This window comes from Pristiophorus japonicus, chromosome 7, assembly GCF_044704955.1.
Source record: "Pristiophorus japonicus isolate sPriJap1 chromosome 7, sPriJap1.hap1, whole genome shotgun sequence".
Taxonomy (NCBI): Eukaryota; Metazoa; Chordata; class Chondrichthyes; family Pristiophoridae; genus Pristiophorus; species Pristiophorus japonicus.
In genome coordinates, this window is record NC_091983.1 from 153320236 (window position 1) to 153340876 (window position 20641).

Genomic DNA, 20641 nt, shown 5'->3' on the forward strand with positions numbered 1-20641 from the left:
GTAAGGTCTTCCACTTGGACCAAACAAATATAGATTTCTAAATGACAAGAAGCTAAGAACTGGGTGAGCAGAGAGATTTAGGGGGTCCAAGTACATAAATCACTGAAGGCTAATGGGAGTGTTGGCCTTTATTTCAAGGGGGCTGGAATGCAAAGGCGTGGAAGTTCTGTTGCAGAACTCTGGTTATACCCCATCTGGAGTACTGCATTCAGTTCTGGGCACTGCACCTTGGGAAGGATATATAGCCCTGGAAGGGGTGCAGTGCAGATTCACCAGAATGATACCAAGCTAAAAGTGTTAAATTATGAAGACAGGTTACATAGACTAAGCTTGTATTACCTTGAACATAGAAGATTAAGCAGCAATCTCATTGAGGTGTTTAAGATAATTAAAGGATTTGATGGGGCAGATAGAGAGAAACTATTTCCTCTGGTGGAGGAGTCCAGAACAAGAGGGCATGACCTTAAAATTAGAGAGATCATGTCAGAAAACCACTTTTAAAAAATTTGTTTCAGAGTAATGAGCTGCGGTGATTCTATCTTTTTTTAATTCGTTCCGGAATATGGGCATCACTGGCAAGGCTAGCATTTATTTACCATCCCTAATTGCCCTTGAAAAGGATGTGGTGAGCTGCCTTCTTGAACCGCTGCAGTCCTTGTGATGAAGGTACTCGCACAGTGCTGTTAAGGAGGGAGTTCCAGAATTTTGACACAGTGACGATGAAGGAATGGCAATATATTTCCAAATCAGGATGGTATATAACTTGGAGGGGAACTTTCAGATGATAGTGCTCCCATGCGCCTGCTGCCCTTGTCCTTCTAGGTGGTAGAGGTCACTGTTTTGGGAGGTGCTGCTGAAGAAGCAGTAGCGAGTTGTTGCAATGCAGCTTGTACATGGTACATACTGCAGCCACAGTGCACCAGTGATGGAGGGAAAATTGTTGAAGGTGGTGGATGGGATGCCATTCAAGCAGACTGCTTTGTCCTGGATGGTGTTGAGCTGCTTGAGTGTTGGAGCTGCACTCATCCAGGCAAGTGGAGAGTATTCCATCACACTCTTGACTTGTGCCTTGTAGATGGTGGAAAGGCTTTGGGGAGTCAGGAGGTGAGACACTCGCCGCAGAATTCCCAGTCTCTGACCTACTCTTGTTACCATAGTATTTAAGTGGCTGGTCCAGTTAAGTTTCTGGTCAATGGTGACCCCCAGGATGATGATGATGATGATGGTGGTGGGGGATACAGTGTGGTAATGCTGTTGAATATGATGGGTTTGACTCTCGCTTGTTGGAGATGGTCATTGCCTGGCATTTGTGTGACACTAATGTTATTTGCCACTTAACAGCCCAAGTCTGAATATCGTCTCGGTCTTACTGCATGCAGGCATGGACTGCTTCATTTTCTGAGGAGTTGCGAATGGAGCTGAAGACTGTGCAATCACCAGCGAACATACCCACTTCTGACATGATGGAGGGAAGGTCATTGATGAAGTAGCTGAAAATGGTTGGGCCAAGGACACTGCCCTGTGGAACTCCTGTAGTGATGTCCTGTGGCTGTGATGATTGACCTCCAACCACCACAACCATCTTCCTTTGTGCTAGGTATGACTCCAACCAGTGGAGAGTTTTCCCCGATTCCCATTGACTACAAGGGCTCCTTAATGCCACACTTGGTCAAATGCTGCCTTGATGTCAAGGATAGTGACTCTCACCTCTCTGCTGGAATTCAGGTCTTTTGTCAATGTTTGGACCAAGGCTGTAATGAGGTCTGGAACAGAGAGGTCTTGACGAACCCAAACTGGTACTGGTGAGCAGGTTATTGGTGAGTAAGTGCCGCTTGATAACACTGTCGATGACACCTTCCATCACTTTGCTGATAGAGTGTAGACTGATGGGGCATTAATTGGCCGGATTGATTTTCCCTGCTTTTTGTGGACAGGACATACCTCGGTAGTTTTGCTCATTGTCAGGTAGATGTCAGTGTCATAGCTGTACTGGAACAGCTTGGCTTGAGGCGTGGCTTGTTCTGGATCACAAGTCTTCAGCATGACAGCCGGGATGTTGTCGGGTCCTATAGCCTTTGCTGTATCCAGTGGGCTTAGCCGTTTCTTGATATCATGTCGAATGAATCGAATTGTCTGAAGACTGGCTTCTGTGAAGGTGGGGATGTCAGGAGGAGGCCGATATGGATCATCCATTCAGCACTTCTGGCTGAAGATGGTTGCAAACTCTTCAGCCTTGTCCATTGAGGATGGGGATATTCATGGAGTGTCGTCTTCAAATATAGTGTGAAGGCTAGAGAGGGTGTGGAATTCTTGAAATGCATTCAACAGAACTTTTTTAGTCGATATGTAGCTAGCCCAACACGAGTGGGGGCGGTCTTGGATTTAGTTTTGGGGAATGAAGCTGGGCAGGTTGAAGGGGGTATTAGTGGGAGAGCACTTGGGTGCCAGCGACCATAATTTAGTCAGATTCAAGTTGGTTATGGAGAAGGACAAGGATCGGCCTGGAATAAAAGTCCTGAATTGAGGAAAAGCTAATTTTGCTAAGTTAAGGAGTGATTTGGCCATAGTGGACTGGAAACAGCTACTTGTGGGTAAATCAGTGTCGGAACAGTGGGAGGCATTCAAAGAGGAGATCCGGAAGGCTCTGGCCAAACATGTGCCCTAAAGGAAAAGAGTGGGACTAATAATTCCAGAGCCCCCTGGATGTCGAGGGACTTACAGGGGAGGATAAAGAAAAAAGGGAAGCTTATGTCATATACCAACGGCTAAATACTATAGAATCTTCAGAGGAATATAGAAAGTTAAGAGGCAAAATTAAAAAGCATATTTGGAATGCTGAGCGAGAGCACGAGAAATTCTTGGCTAGTAAAATTAAAGAAAACCCCAAGATGTTCTATAAATATATTAAGAGTAACAGGGTAATTAAAGAAAGGGTAGGGCCTATTAGAGACCATGAGGGTAATCTTTGTGTGGAGGCGGAAGATGTTGGTAAGGTTCTTAACAAATACTTTGCATCTGTTTTCACAAAGGAAAGGGGCAATGTAGATACTGCTATCCAGGAGGAGTGTGATATTTTGGATGAAATAAATATAGTGAGAGAGGAAGTATTAAGGGATTTAGCAGCTTTGAAAGTAGATAAGTATCCAGGCCCGGATGAAATGTATCCCAGGCTGTTGAGCGAAGTAAAAAAGGAAATAGCAGCGGCCTTGATTATTTTTCAGTCCTCTTTGGATTTGGCATGGTGCCAGAAGATTGGAGGACTGCTAATGTTTAAGAAGGGAGAAAGAGATAGGTTGAGTAATTACAGGCCTGTCAGCCTAACCTCATTGGTGGGAAAATTATTGTAAAAAGTCCTGAAAGATAAGATAAATCTACATTTGGAAAGGCAAGGATTAATTAGGGACAGTCGGCACGGATTTGTTAAGGGAAGATCGTGTTTGACTAACCTGATTGAATTTTTTGAGGAAGTAACCAAGGGGGTCAATGAGGGTAGTGCGTACGATGTAGTGTATATAGACTTTAGCAAAGCTTTTGATCAGGTCCCACGTGGTAGATTGGTCAAGAAGGTTAAAGCCCATGAGATCCAGGGCCAAGTGGCAAGTTGGATCCAAAATTGGCTTGGAGGTAGGAAGCAAAGGGTAATGGTTGATGGATGTTTTTGTGACTGGAAGGATGTTTCCAGTGGGGTTCTGCAGGGCTCAATACTAGGTCCCTTGCATTTTGTATTATACATCACTGATCCAGACTTGAATATAGGGGGTATGATTAAGAAGTTTGCAGATTACATTAAAATTGGCTGTGTGGTTGATAATGAAAAAGAAAGTCATGGGCTGCAGGAGGATATCAATCTACTGGTCAGGTGGGCGGGCAGTGCAATGGCAAATGGAATTTAATTCGGAGAAGTGTGAGGTGATTCACTTTGGGAGGGCTAATAAGGAAGGCCACTTAATATTGTAGATGAACAAAGGGACCTTGGAGTGCTTGTCCACAGATCCCTGAAAGTAGCAGGCCAGGTGGATAAGGTGGTTAAGAAGGCATACACAATGCTTGCCTTTATTGGCCAAGGCATGGAATATAAGAGCAAGGAGGTTATGCTTAAATTGTATAACACTTTGGTTAGGCCACAGCTGGAGTACTGCATGTAGTTCTGGTTGCCGTATTATAGGAAGGACGTGATTGCACTAGAGAGGATGCAGAGGAGATATACTAGGATGCTGCCTGGAATGGAGAATCTTAGTTATGAGGACAAATTGGATAGGCTGGGTTTGTTCTCATTGGAACAGAGGAAGTTGAGAGAAGACCTCGTTGAGGTGTAAAAAATATTGAGGGGCCTAGACATTGTGGATAGTAAGGGCCTGTTTCCATTGGTGGAGGGGGCATAGTTTTAAGGTGGTTAGAAGCGATTTGAGGGGGGCCTTCTTTACGCAGAGGTTTGTGGGGATCTCGAACTCGCTGCCTGGAAGAGTGGTGGATGCAGAAACCCTCACCTCTTTTAAGAGATGGTTGGATGGGCACTTAAAGTGCAGTAATCTGCAGGGTTATGGACCTAGAGCTGGTAATTGGGATTAGACTGGATGACCTTTTGTTGGCTGACGCAGTATTAATGGAAAGTACTGCAAGGAATTGAATACGGCAAGGGTTATCTCCTGGACTAGTTTCGATCGCCTGGATGGGTCAGAGGAATTTTCCCAGATTTTTTCTCCATAAATTGGCCTGGGTTTTTATCTGGTTTTTGCGCCTCCAGGAGATCACATGGCTCGGTTGGGGTGATGTGTAGAATGTTTCAGTAGAAGAGGTGTCGCAGTTGTGAGGCGGGCTGGGTGCTCTTTGCCTTTCCGTTATTGTTCATAGGTTTATATGTAACCTTCAGAGCTGCTGACCAAGGGCTGTGCGGCTCTTTGTCGGCCGGCGTGGACACGATGGGCCGAAATGGCCTCCTTCTGCGCTGTAAATTTCTATGTTTCTATGTTGCCTGTTAGTTGTTTAATTGTCCACCACGCACCATTCACGACTGGATGTGACAGGACTGCAGAGCTTTGATATCATCTGTTGATTGTGGGCTCGCTTGGCTCTGTTCGTAGCATGCTGCTTCCGCTGTTTAGCATGCATTTAGTCCTGTGTTGCAGCTTACCCAGGTTGATACCTCACTTTTAGGTATGCCTGATGCTGCTCCTGGCACGCTCTTCTGCACTGCTCATTGATCTGGGATTGGTCCCCTGGCTTGATGGTAATGGTAGAGTGAGGGATATGCTGGGCCATGAGGTTACAGATTATGGTGGAATACAATTCTGCTGCTGCCGATGGCCCACAGCGCCTCATGAATGCCCAGTTTTGAGCTGCTAGATCTGTTCTGAATCTATCCCATTTAGCACAGTGGTAGTGACACACAACACGATGGAAGGTGTCTTCAGGGTGAAGACGGGACTTTGTCTCCACAATGACTGTGCGATGATCACTGCTACCAATGCTGTCATGGACAGATGCATCTGCGACAGGTAGATTGGTGAGGACGAAGTCATGTCGGTTTTTCTCTCGTATCTGTTTTCTTATATGTTGCAGGCCCAGTCTGGCAGCTATGTCCTTCAGGGCTCGGTTAGTAGTGGTGCTACTGAGCCAGTTTGGTGATGGACATTGATGTCCCCCACCCAGAGTACCTTCTGTGCCCTGGCTTACCTCAGTACTACTTCCAAGTGGTGTTCAACGTGACTCATCAGCTGAAGGAGGGCAGTAGGTGGTAATCAGCAAGAGGTTTCCTTGCCCATGCTTGACCTGAAGACTTTGTGGGGTCCGGAGTCAACGTTGCAGACTTCCAGAGCTCGAGGGGCTGAATAGCCTATTCCTATTCCTGTGATTATATGGTGTTATTGACGGAGGTGGAGATAATTAACTAGGAAGAAAGTGTGGCTCATCCAAAACTTGCTATCAGACAAGCAATCTGATAACCGAGGCAGTGAAGGAGTCAAGAAAAGCGTTGGAGCTGGAGAGCTTGGTATGCTTATCAAAACTGACCTCATGTCTGAGGATGATGTCACCAAGTGCCAGCATGTAGATCAGGAAGTGGAGGGGCGGAGCATTGATCCTTGGGACTCCAGAGATATCGGCGTGGGGCTGTGGAGAAGCTATTGCTGGAAATGAGGGAAGTACAAGTTGAACCTCCCTTATCCGGAACTCTCGACCTGGCCTGTTCTGCATAAGGGATTTTTCTGGACGTGAAATTGGATGGTACAGGTACTGAGCATGGGTATATTGGGGCTGGGAGTGCGGCAGAGAGATCATGGAGTGGGGGGTGGTGGGGCTCGGGGGGAGGCGGTGGGTCGTGGGATCAGGCCAACGATTTGCGGAAGTCGACAGCGAGAAAGGACTTCAATTTGTTCATGTCGGAATTCTGTGCATGCGCCACCCGGTGGTTCTGGACGAGGGGTGGTTCAAGATAAGGAAAGTTCAACCTGTATTACTAAGGAGGATAACTGGAGTGATTTTGAAGAAGACCGGCTACAGCAAAGTCATGAAAGAGGAGGAGGCATAGTGTATCATGATCACAGTCACAGTGGATGAAATTTGTGACTTTGATTAAAGCCATTTTAGTGCTGCAGCAGGGATGGAAACCTTGTGGTAGAGATTCAAACATGTAATTCCAGGAAAGATGGGCACAAATTTGGGAGGTAACAACACTTAAGGACTTTGGAGAGGAAAGCAGGTTAGAGATAGTCGTCGTTTGCAATTGTAGAGGGTGGGGTCTTTGAGGGACGGTATGGTGATGCCGGTTTTGAAAGGCCATGCACAGTATCCGAGAAGAGAAAACCAGTTATAATGTAATCTAGAATGAGGCCAGGAAGGGAAGTTAGGTGGTTAGCAGTTTAGTAATAATGGGGTCAAGGGAGCAGGAGTTGAGACTCATGGACAAGTTCCTCACATATCTTGGAGATCAGGGTAGAGGGGGCAGAGTTGAGAGTGGTTTAAGATCAGTGGTGGAGAAAAGCAGCCAGGAACTATTTGACTCTCCAGAATGATCCTGGAGAAATAAGCAGTTTTGACAGAGGAGAGCAAGGCACGATAGTGCTGGATTTTGGTCTCGCCAGATATGATGGATGGCTAAGCCAGGTGTGTGCCAATTATGCTCAAATCTGCACCCTTTGGACTTGAGGGTTTGCTTGTGTGCGCTCTCTCTATTTCTCTCCCCTTTTTTCCCCCCCTGCCCCACCTATAATATCTGCCTCAATATATCTGTCCTTTCGTTCTCTCCAGTTGTCTTAAATTGTAAATGGTCAAAGAGCAAGGTCAGGAAAAGAGGGAAGAAAAAAATGCTGGAATAAGGCCATTGTTCTCTGCAGTAGTATCCATGTGATCTCAACTTTTGCCTTTCATTCAGCTGCTAGTTGTGCCGCTCTCATCAGCTGAGCCCCATGAAGTCCTATTCCAACAAGCTGATTTCACTATCTTCTTCCTCTGGCATTTGTCCCTTTTCATGAAGAAAAACACTAAAGCATGTTCAGTTATGAGCCAGGAACCAAGATTAAATTCTTTAAAGCACATTGATTTTAAAGTGGTTTAAATAACTTAGAAACGGTTCCTGGGTCACAGCCAAGAATGTGGCTTATAGTACTTTTAGTGGGAGTAGAATTCCATAAAGGGTTTTCCCAGCATTGACTTGGAAAGTCTGCTTTGGTTGTTAACGTTCAGAAGAGAAAAACAAATGTATGATGCTAAACACCAACAAAAGAAAAACCAAGGGAACTGTGCAAAATGAGGCATTGGAGGGGTTAAATGACTTTTAAAAACTTGGGATCATAAATTTGAACATGAGAAAAAGATTTCATCTCTAGAAAGGATGATTCTTGGGTCAGGTTGCATTCAAATGAAGAGTCCGTAGGTGCAGAGCTGGACAAGAAAGATAAGATCAAGATATTCAGAAGCACAATGGAGTCAGTGTTGATGTATGGTACTGCCAGTTGAGCATTTACTAGATATAGCAAACTACAATCATAGACATTTTTAAATCAAAATGAAAACAAAATTCAAAGCAAAGGCTGCTAACTGCTGTTGGGTTCTTGTAATGTTATTCCATATACATGTAATGTTTTGACATTCTCTTTCATTCAGATATAGTCATAATTGTCTTTATTGTGTAACAATTTTATGTATTTTGCAGAGATTTATTCAGTACCTGGCATCTAGAAATACTTTGTTCAACCTCAGCAATTTTTTGGACAAAAGTGGGACACATGGTAAGAAATTAGCATTTGTGTTCGAACAAGAACAACTAATCCTAAAATTTCAATATTTAGAAAATGTTTGATGTACTAAGAGGTAGATTAGTTTCATTTTTTTCTTTTCAGGTTGATCATACTGTGAATGGATTTAGTATTGTATAAGTACAGATTTGAATTCCTTAGTTTAATAGGGCTTACACTGCTGTGAAATTAATTTGAGAAGGTTTATACTGCATGTACCTGGAACTTTTCTAAGAATCCTAAAATACTGTATGTTTGCTTTATCTGTTCCCATGGAAGCAATGACCAGATTATTATAATCGACCAAATAATTATAAAGGTAATAAGGGGACGTATCATATGGTGGAAAATAAGTTGTCAGTTTATATTTTGAGTGCAAGTGATGTATGAGTATGCCTTAAGCCCCATGCCATTTTAAGGTAGGAGGATTTTAGGACATGATGTTTGTAACTTCCATTTACTTGTTCATTACATAGGATATACGACACAGAGACAGGCCATTTGGCCCAACCAGTCCATGCTGGCATAAATACTGACTCATTGGCCCCAATTTTAACTTCCCCACCTGGTGGAAATTGGGCAAGAGGAAAGTTAAACAGAGTTCAGTCACTAGGCTCTTCTGATCCTGCTATCTTTTGAATAGGTGAATAGGACACATGCAGGAAGGTGGCAGGGTCCTTATTTAAATATGCAAATTGGTTCCAATCGTCATCAGGACCCAGTCTGCAACTTTAGTTGAAACATAGAAAATAGGTGCAGGAGTAGGCCATTCGGCCCTTCGAGCCTGCACCGCCATTCAATGGGCCCAAGTTTCCACATGATTTGCGCCTGATTTTTAGGAGCAACTGATGGAGAACGGACTATCTTAGAAATCGCAATTCTCCACATTTTTTTTTCTGCAGTTCTAGTCAGGTAGAACAGTTCTACTTTGGAACAGAATTTCTTCTTCAAAAGGGGGCGTGTCCGGCCACTGACGCCTGATTTCAAAGTTTCCACAGTGAAAACGTACTCCAAACTAAAGTAGAATGGAGCAAGTGAAGATTTTTGTAGAACTGAAAAAACCTGTTCTACACATTAAAAAATCAGGCGCAGGTTACAAATTAGGCGTCCAGAACGAGGTGGGGGGGAAGGGAACTCATTAAATTCTACAATAAATCCTTATTTATACTTCTACAAATATTATACAAATAAATCCAACCTGAATAAACATTTATAAACAAAGAAAAGATTAAATAAACCATCTTCCTACCTGTGTGAAAGTGCTTCAGGCACAGAGAATGCTGCAGTCAGCCTGAGGCGCCCGTTCTTCCCGCGGCGGGGGGGGGGGGGAAGGCGCCCATTTTTCCCGCGGGGGGGTGGGGGGAAGGAGATGGCAATATGCTTTTATTAAAAAAATGTTCAAAAATTAAACAGCTACAAAGAACTACAAAAATGGCCGGGTGCCAATGTTTTTTTTCACACTGAGCATGCGCGAACGCGCACGCGCAGCATTGCCGGCAGGAAAAAAACTAATTTAAATAGTACCCGCCCCCTCCCACTTACAAAATCGGCGCGAGTGTAGGCTCCGCCCCCCTGGGCGCCGCGCCAGGCAGACAAGGAGCTGCAGAACGCTCCAGAATCGCAATTTTTTTTTTTATACGCCGTTTTAGGCGCGAAAAACGGGCGCCCAGCTCGGAGGGGCGCCCGTTTTTTATCGTGTGGAAACTTGGGCCCAATGAGTTCATGGCTGAACATGCAACTTCAGTACCCCATTCCTGCTTTCTCGAAGGCCTGAGGGGAATAATGATTGCTTTCCCATCAGGCCAATCCTATTGGAAGCTGTATCGAGAGCCAGAAGAGGCCCAGGAAGGCAAGTTTAAAACATTTTAAAGATTTTCTTATGAGACAGGAGTGCTTCTCTATGCCTCAAGGGATCTTTAGCCCTCCCTTGACTGGGGCTCCCCTCGAACACTCTCCCATATTTCATCCATATGGCTTCAACTTTGTTGTTGTGTTATACTATGGACCTTACCGTTTAATAGTTTTTCAATAAAACAATGATTAAGCCTCCAGAGCCGCATGATACCATTTTCATATTATTACTTTTAATTCATACACTAATCTGTTTACCAAGCATCCTTACTCCAGTAAGTTGATAGCAGGCCGAGCCCCTCCCCCACCACCTCCTGCTGTTTGAATTCCCTGCGTTCGAGCACTGGCCAGGTTGTGCTTTGGGTGGGAGTTTTAAAAAAAATTTAATTTAGGCAAAGGGGCCCGGACGAACTTATCAGCCTTGGACTTCCCTGGGGTTGTCACCCCCTCGGGCTTCTGCACCATACCTGCTCCTCTTTTTACAATTGGGGATAATGTGTCAGTTAATTATGCTTTATGCATGTGACAATTTTATCATATATTGTAATTTCCTCTTTTGATTTTCTCAGACAACATACAGCATATAGAATTCCATTAGAGTAACTATTATGTTCATTTCTTCTCGATCTCTCTCCAGTAACTGCTGAAAGTGAAGGTTTGCTGCTTTCTTGCCTATTTAAGATCACTGAGTTAAAGGCCACAAAACCCTGTGAACTTTTACACGCAACTTTTCTCTTGGATAGAACATTTCTGTCTGCCTCAAACTTTCATGCTGTTTCCTTGAGAAAAGGCAACATGATTAGCATTTCATTATCTACCCACAGGAGTCTTTTGGGACTGAAATTCAGGGCCTGGAAAGGACCGTTACTGCGGGTTCTCGGCGGCCATTTGGCAAAATCAACTGGCCGCCGTGTTCTGGTCGATTGGCCCCCGTAATGCATTTTCAGCGCAGGAGGTTTTTCGGCTGTGTGGACTTCCATGCTTCAGAGGCTTGCTTGTCAGGGTCCAGCTTTCACACAGAATGGGCTCCGTGGTGGCAGGGGAATGTCTTGTCCACCTTGTCAGACGCAGGGTGGCACGCAGGAGAAGACGGCACCGTCAGCAACATGTCGCAAGGCAGCGGGCAAGGGAGGCAGCAGGCATAGCTGCCCAACATCCAAAAGGGCCTGCAGATGAGTGTAGACCTGCATGTAGAGAGGGTAGCCAGGAGGGAGATGGCGTGAGGAGAGGGTCAGGCATGCTGACCCCCCGGCACCACATATTGGACCAGGAGCCTTGCCAGCAACAGCCTGCAGAGGCTCCCGAACGTGAGGAGGAACAGGGAGAAGGCGATCAACCAACTGCCATGGGAGGTGGTCAGCGCAGACCTGGGGGAAGGAGGGTCTACCGACGTCAGTTCTCCCTCGTGGAGCTCTGATTAACAATGCTTGCGAAGGTCCAGATTTAGAAAGCATGTACTGAGGGAGCTCTGCAATGTTCTGCACCAAGATCTGGAGCCTCACACAGGCTCAGGACCGCTCTGACCATTGTGACCAAGGTCACCATAGCTCTGAACTTTTATGCTAGTCTGTGACTGCAGACATAGCCAACATCTCTCAATTCTCTGACCATCGCTCCATCCGGCAGGTCACCGATCCTCTATATAGGAGAAGAGTGGACTGTATCTCCTTCCTGATGACCAGGGAGAAGCAGTCGAGTGGCAGTCTGGATTACAGGGTTCCCCAGGGTACCATCGACTACACACAAGTTGGCCTGAGGGGGCCACAACACCATCCTGAAGTCTTCAAAAGGAAGGGATTCCACTCCCTCAACGTGCAGCTGCTGTGTGACCACCAGCGCAGGATCCTGGCAATTGATGCCAGGTATCCAGGCAGCAGCCATGATTCATTCATTCTGCACCAGACCCATGTGCCCACCCTCTTCACTGGGCCAAATCAGAATTGTGGATGGCTGCTTGGTGACCAGGGATATCCCCTGTCCACTTGGCTGCTGACTCCACTACGGAACCCCAGGACAGCGGCTGAGCATGCCTGCAATGACGCTCATTCTGGCACCAGGTGCGTCATTGAGCACTATATTGGGATCCTCAAGCAGAAGGCCTGTTGCCTGGATCGGTCTGGTGGCACTTTGCAGTTTTCCTGAACGGGTCTCCATATTCATGGTGGTCTGCTGCATGTTGCACAACCTGGCCCTCATGAGGGGCCAGCCGCTGGAGGTGCAAGAGGAGGAGGATTCCTATCTCCACCCAGCCAGGAGGCGTCGTCACCATCGCAACCCTGCAAGGGAGATGCAGATACGTTTCATTGCTGCTCGATTCACATAATCTCATCCCCACATGACCCTTCAGCTCCTATTTTCCGTGGCCTTCCCAATGAGTGCCTTCACACACAATTGTCCACTCTCCAAATGAAACACCTGCCCAGATATATGTTCAAAAAATAAAGCTTTATGACATGATGCAAGTCAGTGCAAAAAGACAACAGAACAATAAACAGTACCAGAAACTAAAATAAAAACATCATTTTTTACCCTTGTGCATCTCCTTATAACACCTCTTATGTGTGCCTATCCTACCACTACACCTATGTGTCTCCCGTGTGGCTGCCTCATGGGTTTGGGAAGGCTGTTGTGGTTCTTGTGTCGGAGCTACAGATGCCCTTCTCGGACACACTCGACCACCTTTGGGCCTGGAAGGGCTGGGTGCAGACTGGTGAGTACCCTCCTGGGGAGGGTTCAGTCTGGCTTGGATCGGGCGAGGCCATGCATGGAGGCACTGGCGAAGTGGTCGGTCTGAGGGCCAGGAATGTTGTGATCTGAGAGAGCACATCAGGATCCTGGTTCAAGGAGCCTGAGTCACTCAATGGCGGTGGCTCATTACCACCACCACCAAGCTGAGGGAGGTCAGGTCGGTGCCGTGGTGCGACACCGGAAGGTGGCCCGTGTTTGACCCAGCCACGATCGCAACACTGAGGTGTCGGGTGACATCGAGCTGAGACTGCATGAGAGCAGCCGGAGTCTCAAAGCCAGCAGACATGACAGCAGTAAGATGCTCCAGGGCAGCAGTAAGATGCTCCATGGTCTGTTGCCCAGAGTGTATAAGAGCATTCTGAGCTTCCAGGACTGCAGCCATCCTCTCCAATCCAGCACCAACGTGCTCGTTCCCTCACGCCTGTGCTGAAATGGCAGCTGCCACATCATCTGCAGGTTGCGGCATCACAGCTGGATCCGCATGGTCAATCTGGGAGTCCACCATCGCCTGCACACTGGCAATGATGGGCTCCATGGAGTGCGGAGAGCTGTCGACTATTTGGGAGGCGGGCTCCTCCACACTCCTCACCACTTCCGACAGCCTCTCTGGCACCCTTGTCCGTACCCCCAACATCTGGGAATGCAAGACCTCCACCCTTCTTTTGTAAGCCGCAACATTGATGGCATCATCTGAGTCCTCCTCAGCAGAACTCCGGTGTGGACTCGCCCCGTGGAGAGATGGCACCTGAGGTTGCCTAGCCCCGGCGCAACACCCAGTGCAGACCTCTGTACCACGTCATCTATATCAGACTCTTAGTATTTGAGCTGGTGCTTGTGGGTGGAAGCAGTGACTCGTTGGTACTGTCAGTGTCCTCCTCTTCCTCTTCAGTCGCATCCCCAAACGATGGGAGCGCTCTCGATACTGTCAGCAGGGCTTGACCCTGCAATGTCCTCACTGCTGCGATTTGAGATGTCTGCTGCGTTGTGGCGAAGGGTCTTATGCAGGCCTCCAGCTGGTCTCGCCTCAGTCCCCACTGTGCTGGGTGTGCTGCCACTCAGTCTGTCATCTGCAAGCATAAATGGGAGAGGCTGCCATAAGGGGAAGGTGGGGGATCGATGCATGTAGCCTGCAAATAGCAGAATTCCAGAGAAAAAGCACAGGAGGTTCTGGCGCATTCAGGTAGAGAGCGCATTAAAGGATGGCCTCACTTAACCATGCTGCCCACGTCAGCGTTGGGAGTACCACAGGCCACGGGGCATCTCGCATGCAAGCATAAATGGGAGAAGGGCTGCCGTGAGGGGGCGGTGGGGAATTAACGCATGGAGGCTGCAACTAGCAGACTTTTAGAAGGAAAGGAACAGTAGGAGTTGGTGTATTCAAGGAGAGAGCATTAAAGAAGGGTCCTCACTTACCCACCTCGGTGTTAGCAGTACCCTGGCCCACAGGGAAGGCACCATGTCCGCCCACGAGTGCTTAAACCCTCTCCTCCAAAGATGTGAGGACCTGGATGTCTGCCTCGCCGCCACCAGTCCTCTGTAGCTCCATTCTGTTATGAGCCAGTTTGGCCTGCAAAACAAAGAATGGTTGGTGAGTACCACTGTGATGACACATCCGTCAGATGAAAGGGAGCCTCCATTGCGAGAATGCACACATTATATCTGTATGTGTGTGTGTGTGTATATATGTATGTATGTGTGTGTGTGTGAACAATGAATAAACAGTGAGGATGGGAGATCACAGAATGTTGAAGGAGTGGCAGATGCAAGGTCAGCAGTTGGTGCAACAGGTACTCACTTTCATAAGACGGGGGATATCATTGAAGCATTTTCTGCACTGCGTGGGAGTCCTGTTATGAATGGAGATGGCTGAAACCTCCCCTGCAATCTCCCTCCATGTACTGTGTAACACCTCGCAACGTGATCTCTCCACGTCAGGATAAATCAATCTCCTGCCTTCGACACCCTGCATGAGGGTCTTCAGCTTGGCATCAGTAAAGCGGCTTGCCCTTCTTGCTGCACAATCACCAGCCATCCTGCAACTCAACTCCTTCCATCCTCAGGACCTAGCTGCAAACCCTGGCTGCAGCTGGCTCGTTATATCCATATTAGTAACTGTGACATATTGAGAGCACAAGCGCACACAACTTCCAACATGGCAGGCAGCTCTCTCGGAAGCCTCCGGAATCTGCCTGGTTCTGTTTATTATTAACTATGCAGTTGCAGTACACAATACATCCACATCCACAGTGTGGAGCTACAAACATTACAAGCTGACAGACATTACATTTTCCCTCCTTAATGAAAAAGTTATTATAACAAACATCAGACATAACTTTCATGTTTATACATAACACAGGATATAAACTTTTAATTTTTTTCCATATTTACAAATTTAACTTTACCACTTGTTTTCTGTTCCGAAGAGGATACCTTCGCTCTCGAACAGAACCTTCCAAACATGGTGTCGAATCTACTCTCATTCGAGGCTCATCCTGAGGAACTTTTTCCTCCGCGGAATTTCCTTGATTTTCATTTGAATTCACTCTAACTTCAGGCTCTTTGTTTTCCTGACTCTGACTCAGACTTTCATTCTGATTCTCTGGATTTGTTTCCAGTACATTGGATTTAGGATTTGCTACTGGTATATCAAAACTATCTGATGAGTCAGAAATAATTGAATCATTCCCACCTTCAACTCCTTCCATGTTGGTAGGTAAAATATGATCAATATGAACAAACCTAACCTGTCTATTATCAAACATCTTGACCAAATATGTGCGAGGACCACATATCCACCACTCTTCCTGGTAACCACTTTAACCATTTATGGTGATGGTTCTTCACTCTCTCCTTTTTGGTTTACTTTCGCACTTCTCTCTTTTACTCTACCTCTATCATGATTCTCCTTCTGTCTTAATTGTGTCTCTTCTACGGACTATGCCAAATCTGGTTCGTGGCTGTCATTTGAGAAACAACTCTGCTGGAGTTCTACCAGTAGTTGTATGAGGAGTATTTCGATATGTAATCAAAAAATTAGCCAATTTGTGATCCAATGACAACTGTCATTTCCTTGGATTTGGATCGAACATTTGTTTTGAGGGCACGTTTTACAATTTGTACAGTGCATTCTGCAGGATGGTATGGTGGAACCTTGGTATGTTTCACACCATTTTTGCTCGTGAATTGTGCAAATTCTTAACAAAATTGTGATCCATTATCCAAAACAATTTCTTCAGGGAGGACAAATGAAGAAAATAATTTTTGCAAAATGTCCAATGTTTTACTTGTTGTTTTCCACATTGGAAACACCTCAACCCACTTCGAATGGCTATCACTCACAATGAACAATTGTTGTCCTTCTAACTCAGCAAAATCAATATGTAGCCTTTGCCACACCCTGGGAGGCCATTTCCATGGCTGTAATGGTACTGGTGGTGGTTGCTTGCTTACCGATTGACATGTCGTACACTGACTCACGATGTACTCTATCTCTGTCTCTTTATCAAGACATGGCCACCATAAATAACTGCGTGCAAAACTATTGGTCAAGCACATTCCCAGGTGCTGGTCATGGAGGTCTCTTAATAATTTGGACCTGAATTTATTTGGTATAACCACTCTTGCACCCCACATGATGCAATCTTTATTGACTGATAATTCATTCCTATGAATGAAGAATGGATGTGTATCTTTGTCTGTTACCTGGTTTGGCCATCCATTTGCAATATAATCATACACCTTTGACATAACTGGGTCACGTTTGGTTGCTCTACCAATCTCTTCAGCTGTGATTGGCAGTTCATCAATGTATGAAAAATAAAACACTTCTTTCCTATCGGGTGTAACTTGTGATGGGGAAGGCAATCTAGACATTGCATCAGCATTACTGTGATCAGCTGATCGTCTGTATTCAATATCATATGTATATGCTGACAAAATCAAAGCCCATCTCTGCATTCAGGCTGCAGCTAATGTTGGAACTAGGGACTTTGGATGGAGGATTGCTGTTAGGGGCTTATGGTCCGTAACGATGGTAAACTTACGACCATACAAGTATTTGTGAAACTTCTTGACCCCAAAAATTAATACCAAAGCTTCCCTTTCAATTTGCGCATAATTACGTTCACTGCACTGAGTGCGTGAAGCAAAAGCAATTAGTGCCTCCTCCCCACTATGTGATACACGAGAGATCACTGCCCCAATTCCATACGGAGAGGCATCACATGCTAGCTTAATCTCCTTAGATATGTCATAGTGAACTAACATGGTGCTCTCTACCAATTTACTTTGACACGCCTTGAATGCTGCATCGCATTCTTTTGACCACTTCCAATGGACCTGTTTTTTCAAAAGTTCATTCAGTGGATGTAATACTGTAGCCAAATTTGGTAGGAACTTCCCATAATAGTTCAAAAGACCCAAGAATGAACGAAGTTCAGTGACATTCCTGGGAGTGGATGCATTTCTAATTGCACCCAATTTTTCCATGGTTGGATGTAAACCATCTTTGTCTACTCTACCCTAAGTACTCCACTGAGTTTTTAAATAACTCACACTTACTAGCAGACACTCGCATTCTGTGCTTCTCTAGCCGATTGAGGACTTCATTCAATATGTTGAGATAAATTTGCCAATTTGTTGCTGAAATTAGTATGTCATCCAAATAACATACTACCCCTTCAATACCTTGTAAAATCTGGTTCATCACCCCTTAGAATATGGCAGGGGCGGAAGACACTCCAAACGGTAACCTATTAAATTGATATAGGCCTAGATGAGTATTTATAATCAAACATGACTTGAACTCCTCATCTAGTTCAAGCTGTAAATAGGCATTCATAAGATCCAGTTTTGAGAAGATCTGACCACCTGTCAGTGTTGTGAACAAATCTTCTATATTCAGCAATGTATTGGGGACATTACCCTCTAGAACCTGGTTTACGGTTACTTTATAATCACCACACAATCTTACCTTACCATCGGACTTAGTTATAACAACAATGGGTGTAGCCCAATTACATCGATCTATCTTACAAATAATGTTCTCGATCTCTAGTCTTTTGGGTTCTTGCTCAACTTTCTCCTTGAGTGCATATGGTACGGAACGTGGCTTGTAGTAAACTGATCTAGCGTCCGTCTGTACCCTGACACTCGCCTTGAAGCCTTGTATCGGACTGCCCGTTTCGCAGAACACCTTCGGATACTTCTTGATAACCTCATCCGTTGATGAAAATCTTGCTTCCACACAGAAAATCTTACTCCAATCCAGCTTCAGTGAACCCAACCAATTTCTTCCTAGTAAGGCAGACTTGTCTCCTTTCACTACTGTTAGAGGCAAGTTCTGAAATTGATCTTTATATTTCACCGGTGCGGTGATACGACCTACCACAGGAATTTTCTCTCCCGAGTAGCGTCGCAGCTCTATCTTGGATTTCTCCAGTTGGAAATCACTCAATTTGTCGCGGTATAGTGACTCCGGAACTACACTCATGAAGGCACCCGTGTCAATTTCTGTTGGTATCTTGAATCCCGCAACATCTATGTTGATTTTGATGCTTTCCGAATTGCTGTCCGTTAACCTCGTGCTCCTGATGACGCGTAACTCTTAACATCTCCTCGTTCTGTTGTTGTTCTTCCATGCTATGTAGTCTCTTGGGATTTCTACTCATAGCTTTGAACGCTGGACTCATTGCTTTGGAAGCTGGTTTACCCTTCAGTCGGCATGCCTTCGCAAGATGTCCAGTCTTCCTGCAGAAGAAACACTCTGCCTTCACGTATGGACAACTTTGAGCAATGTGTTGTCCCAGACATCTATAGCACGACTTCGACGCTCTTAGAATTTCCATTTTCTGAGACTTTGAGCCCCCACCGCCTTTTACTTTGAACCTGCAGGTGATTTACCTCGGTTGGCTGATGACCGTAATCATTATTTAATTCTCGGGAATATTGTTTGGTCATGCCCATCGACCTCGCTGTCTGACGAGCAATCTCAAAAGTCAAGTCATCCGTCGTCAATAACTTCCTTCTGATTGCATCATTTTTCACCCCACAAACAAAACGATCCCGTAATGCTCGGTTTGGAAAGTTTCCAAAATTACAGTGCATCTATAGCTTTTTTAATACTACGATGTAATCACTGATATTTTCATCAGCCTTTTGATCCGAATCGATAGCTTTCAGCAATTTCTAATGGTTTGAGGTTATAGTGCTGCTTCAGCTTCGTTAAAATCTCGAAGCATTGTGTCCTTTGGCTCGTCAGGCACAAGCAGATTTACAAGGGTTTCGTGACCCACCTCCGATAAGAAGATCGCTTTCTTGCGTTCCAACACAGCCCGGTTCTGGACTGCATTGTCTGGAACTTTTGATTATGTTGTTTGCAGTGAAATACATTTCTAGCCGATCCACATACGCTTTAAAACGTTCCTGGTCGTGTCTATATTCCCCCAAATGTCTGATTACACCTGCCATTTTAATCTCTAGCTGTTCATACCGTGTGCTGTATTTTACCTCGGATTTTATAGCTTTTTTCCAAAGACAAACTTCCAAAGTCTGTCGGCTGGCTGAATCCTTCCCCAACAAAATTTAAGCTTTAACTCATCCAAAAAATCCCATCTCGCTGCCAAATGTGATTATATTCACACAGCACAAGCGCACACACAGCTTCCTACATGGCAGGCAGCTATCTCGGAAGCCTCCGAAATCTGCCTGGTCCTGTTTATTATTAACTATGCAGTTGCAGTACACAATACGTCCACATCCACAGTGTGGAGCTACAAACATTACAAGCTGACAGACATTACAGTAACATGCTGAATTTCTCCGTGGTGATCCCACTTCAATCAAGGCACCCACACCGCTGCAAACTCGCGTTTCCTGCCGCTCCATTGTGCAGGATGCAATTTTTTTGGTGGGGTGGGGGGGCTAAATTTGGATCAGGGGCATGCCACAAAAATGTTGGCAGTGATGGCTCTAAAAAGTCGGGAGGTGTGCCAGCTTTCTTGGCCTGTATTTTGGCCCCCTCGAGTTTGTTCAATTATTTTTGTTTCTGTTCAGACCCCCGTGTAGAGCCTGCAACTTCAATTTTCTGCCTGTTATGTTGTTCGGTCTCATGATAAGATGGATGTCATGTCCTGTTTGGGTATACAATAGTGACCAGCCATTTGATTTCCTTTCACCTTGCAGGGAAAAATGGTACCTGAAGTGGTCCAAATTGGGTTCTAAACAGATGAGATACTATGTATCAGTGCTTTGCATGGCACTACCTCAGAACTCTGTTAAAGATAAAAGGGGAGAAAAAAAAGTTTATTTTTTTCGGCAGCTGTCGAATAACATCCAGCACTTTCTTTTGTCAAGCAGTTCAGCTGAAAACTTAAGCCAAAACAAAGAATATGGTTGTGATAGCATCAGTATGGCTGCAGCAGTAATTTTTTTATTATGCTTGTCTATTTATTATTCCTGACGATTCAGAGGGAAATTTTCCAAACATTGGTATTTGCATTAGCTTCAATTAGTCTGCAATCCTCATGATTTATCATTGAGGTGAAGACTGGGGTTATTGGCTTTGATGCCAGATTGCACTGCAAAAATGTGTATCTGTATCATTTCTATTGAACTCTTCACTTGGACATTTATGACACCATGCCCCATACAACAGGCACATGTTATTTTGTACATGGATAGAAACATAGAAAATAGGTGCAGGAGTAGGCCATTCGGCCCTTTGAGCCTGCACCGCCATTCAATGAGTTCATGGCTGAACATGCAACTTCACTACCCCATTCCTGCTTTCTCACCATACCCCTTGATCCCCC

At 45.4% G+C, this 20641-nt stretch overlaps 1 protein-coding gene across 8 annotated transcripts in view; it reads left to right on the top strand.

The window, feature by feature from the left end:
• Nucleotides 1-20641, top strand: part of LOC139267314 (clathrin coat assembly protein AP180-like) — a 375181-nt gene that overhangs the window by 136806 nt on the left and 217734 nt on the right. For all 8 annotated transcript variants that reach the window (XM_070885426.1, XM_070885432.1, XM_070885424.1 and 5 more), the window contains exon 4: nucleotides 8150-8225. In XM_070885426.1, the coding sequence (XP_070741527.1) occupies nucleotides 8150-8225 (76 nt within the window). The remainder of the gene's footprint in view (nucleotides 1-8149; nucleotides 8226-20641) is intronic.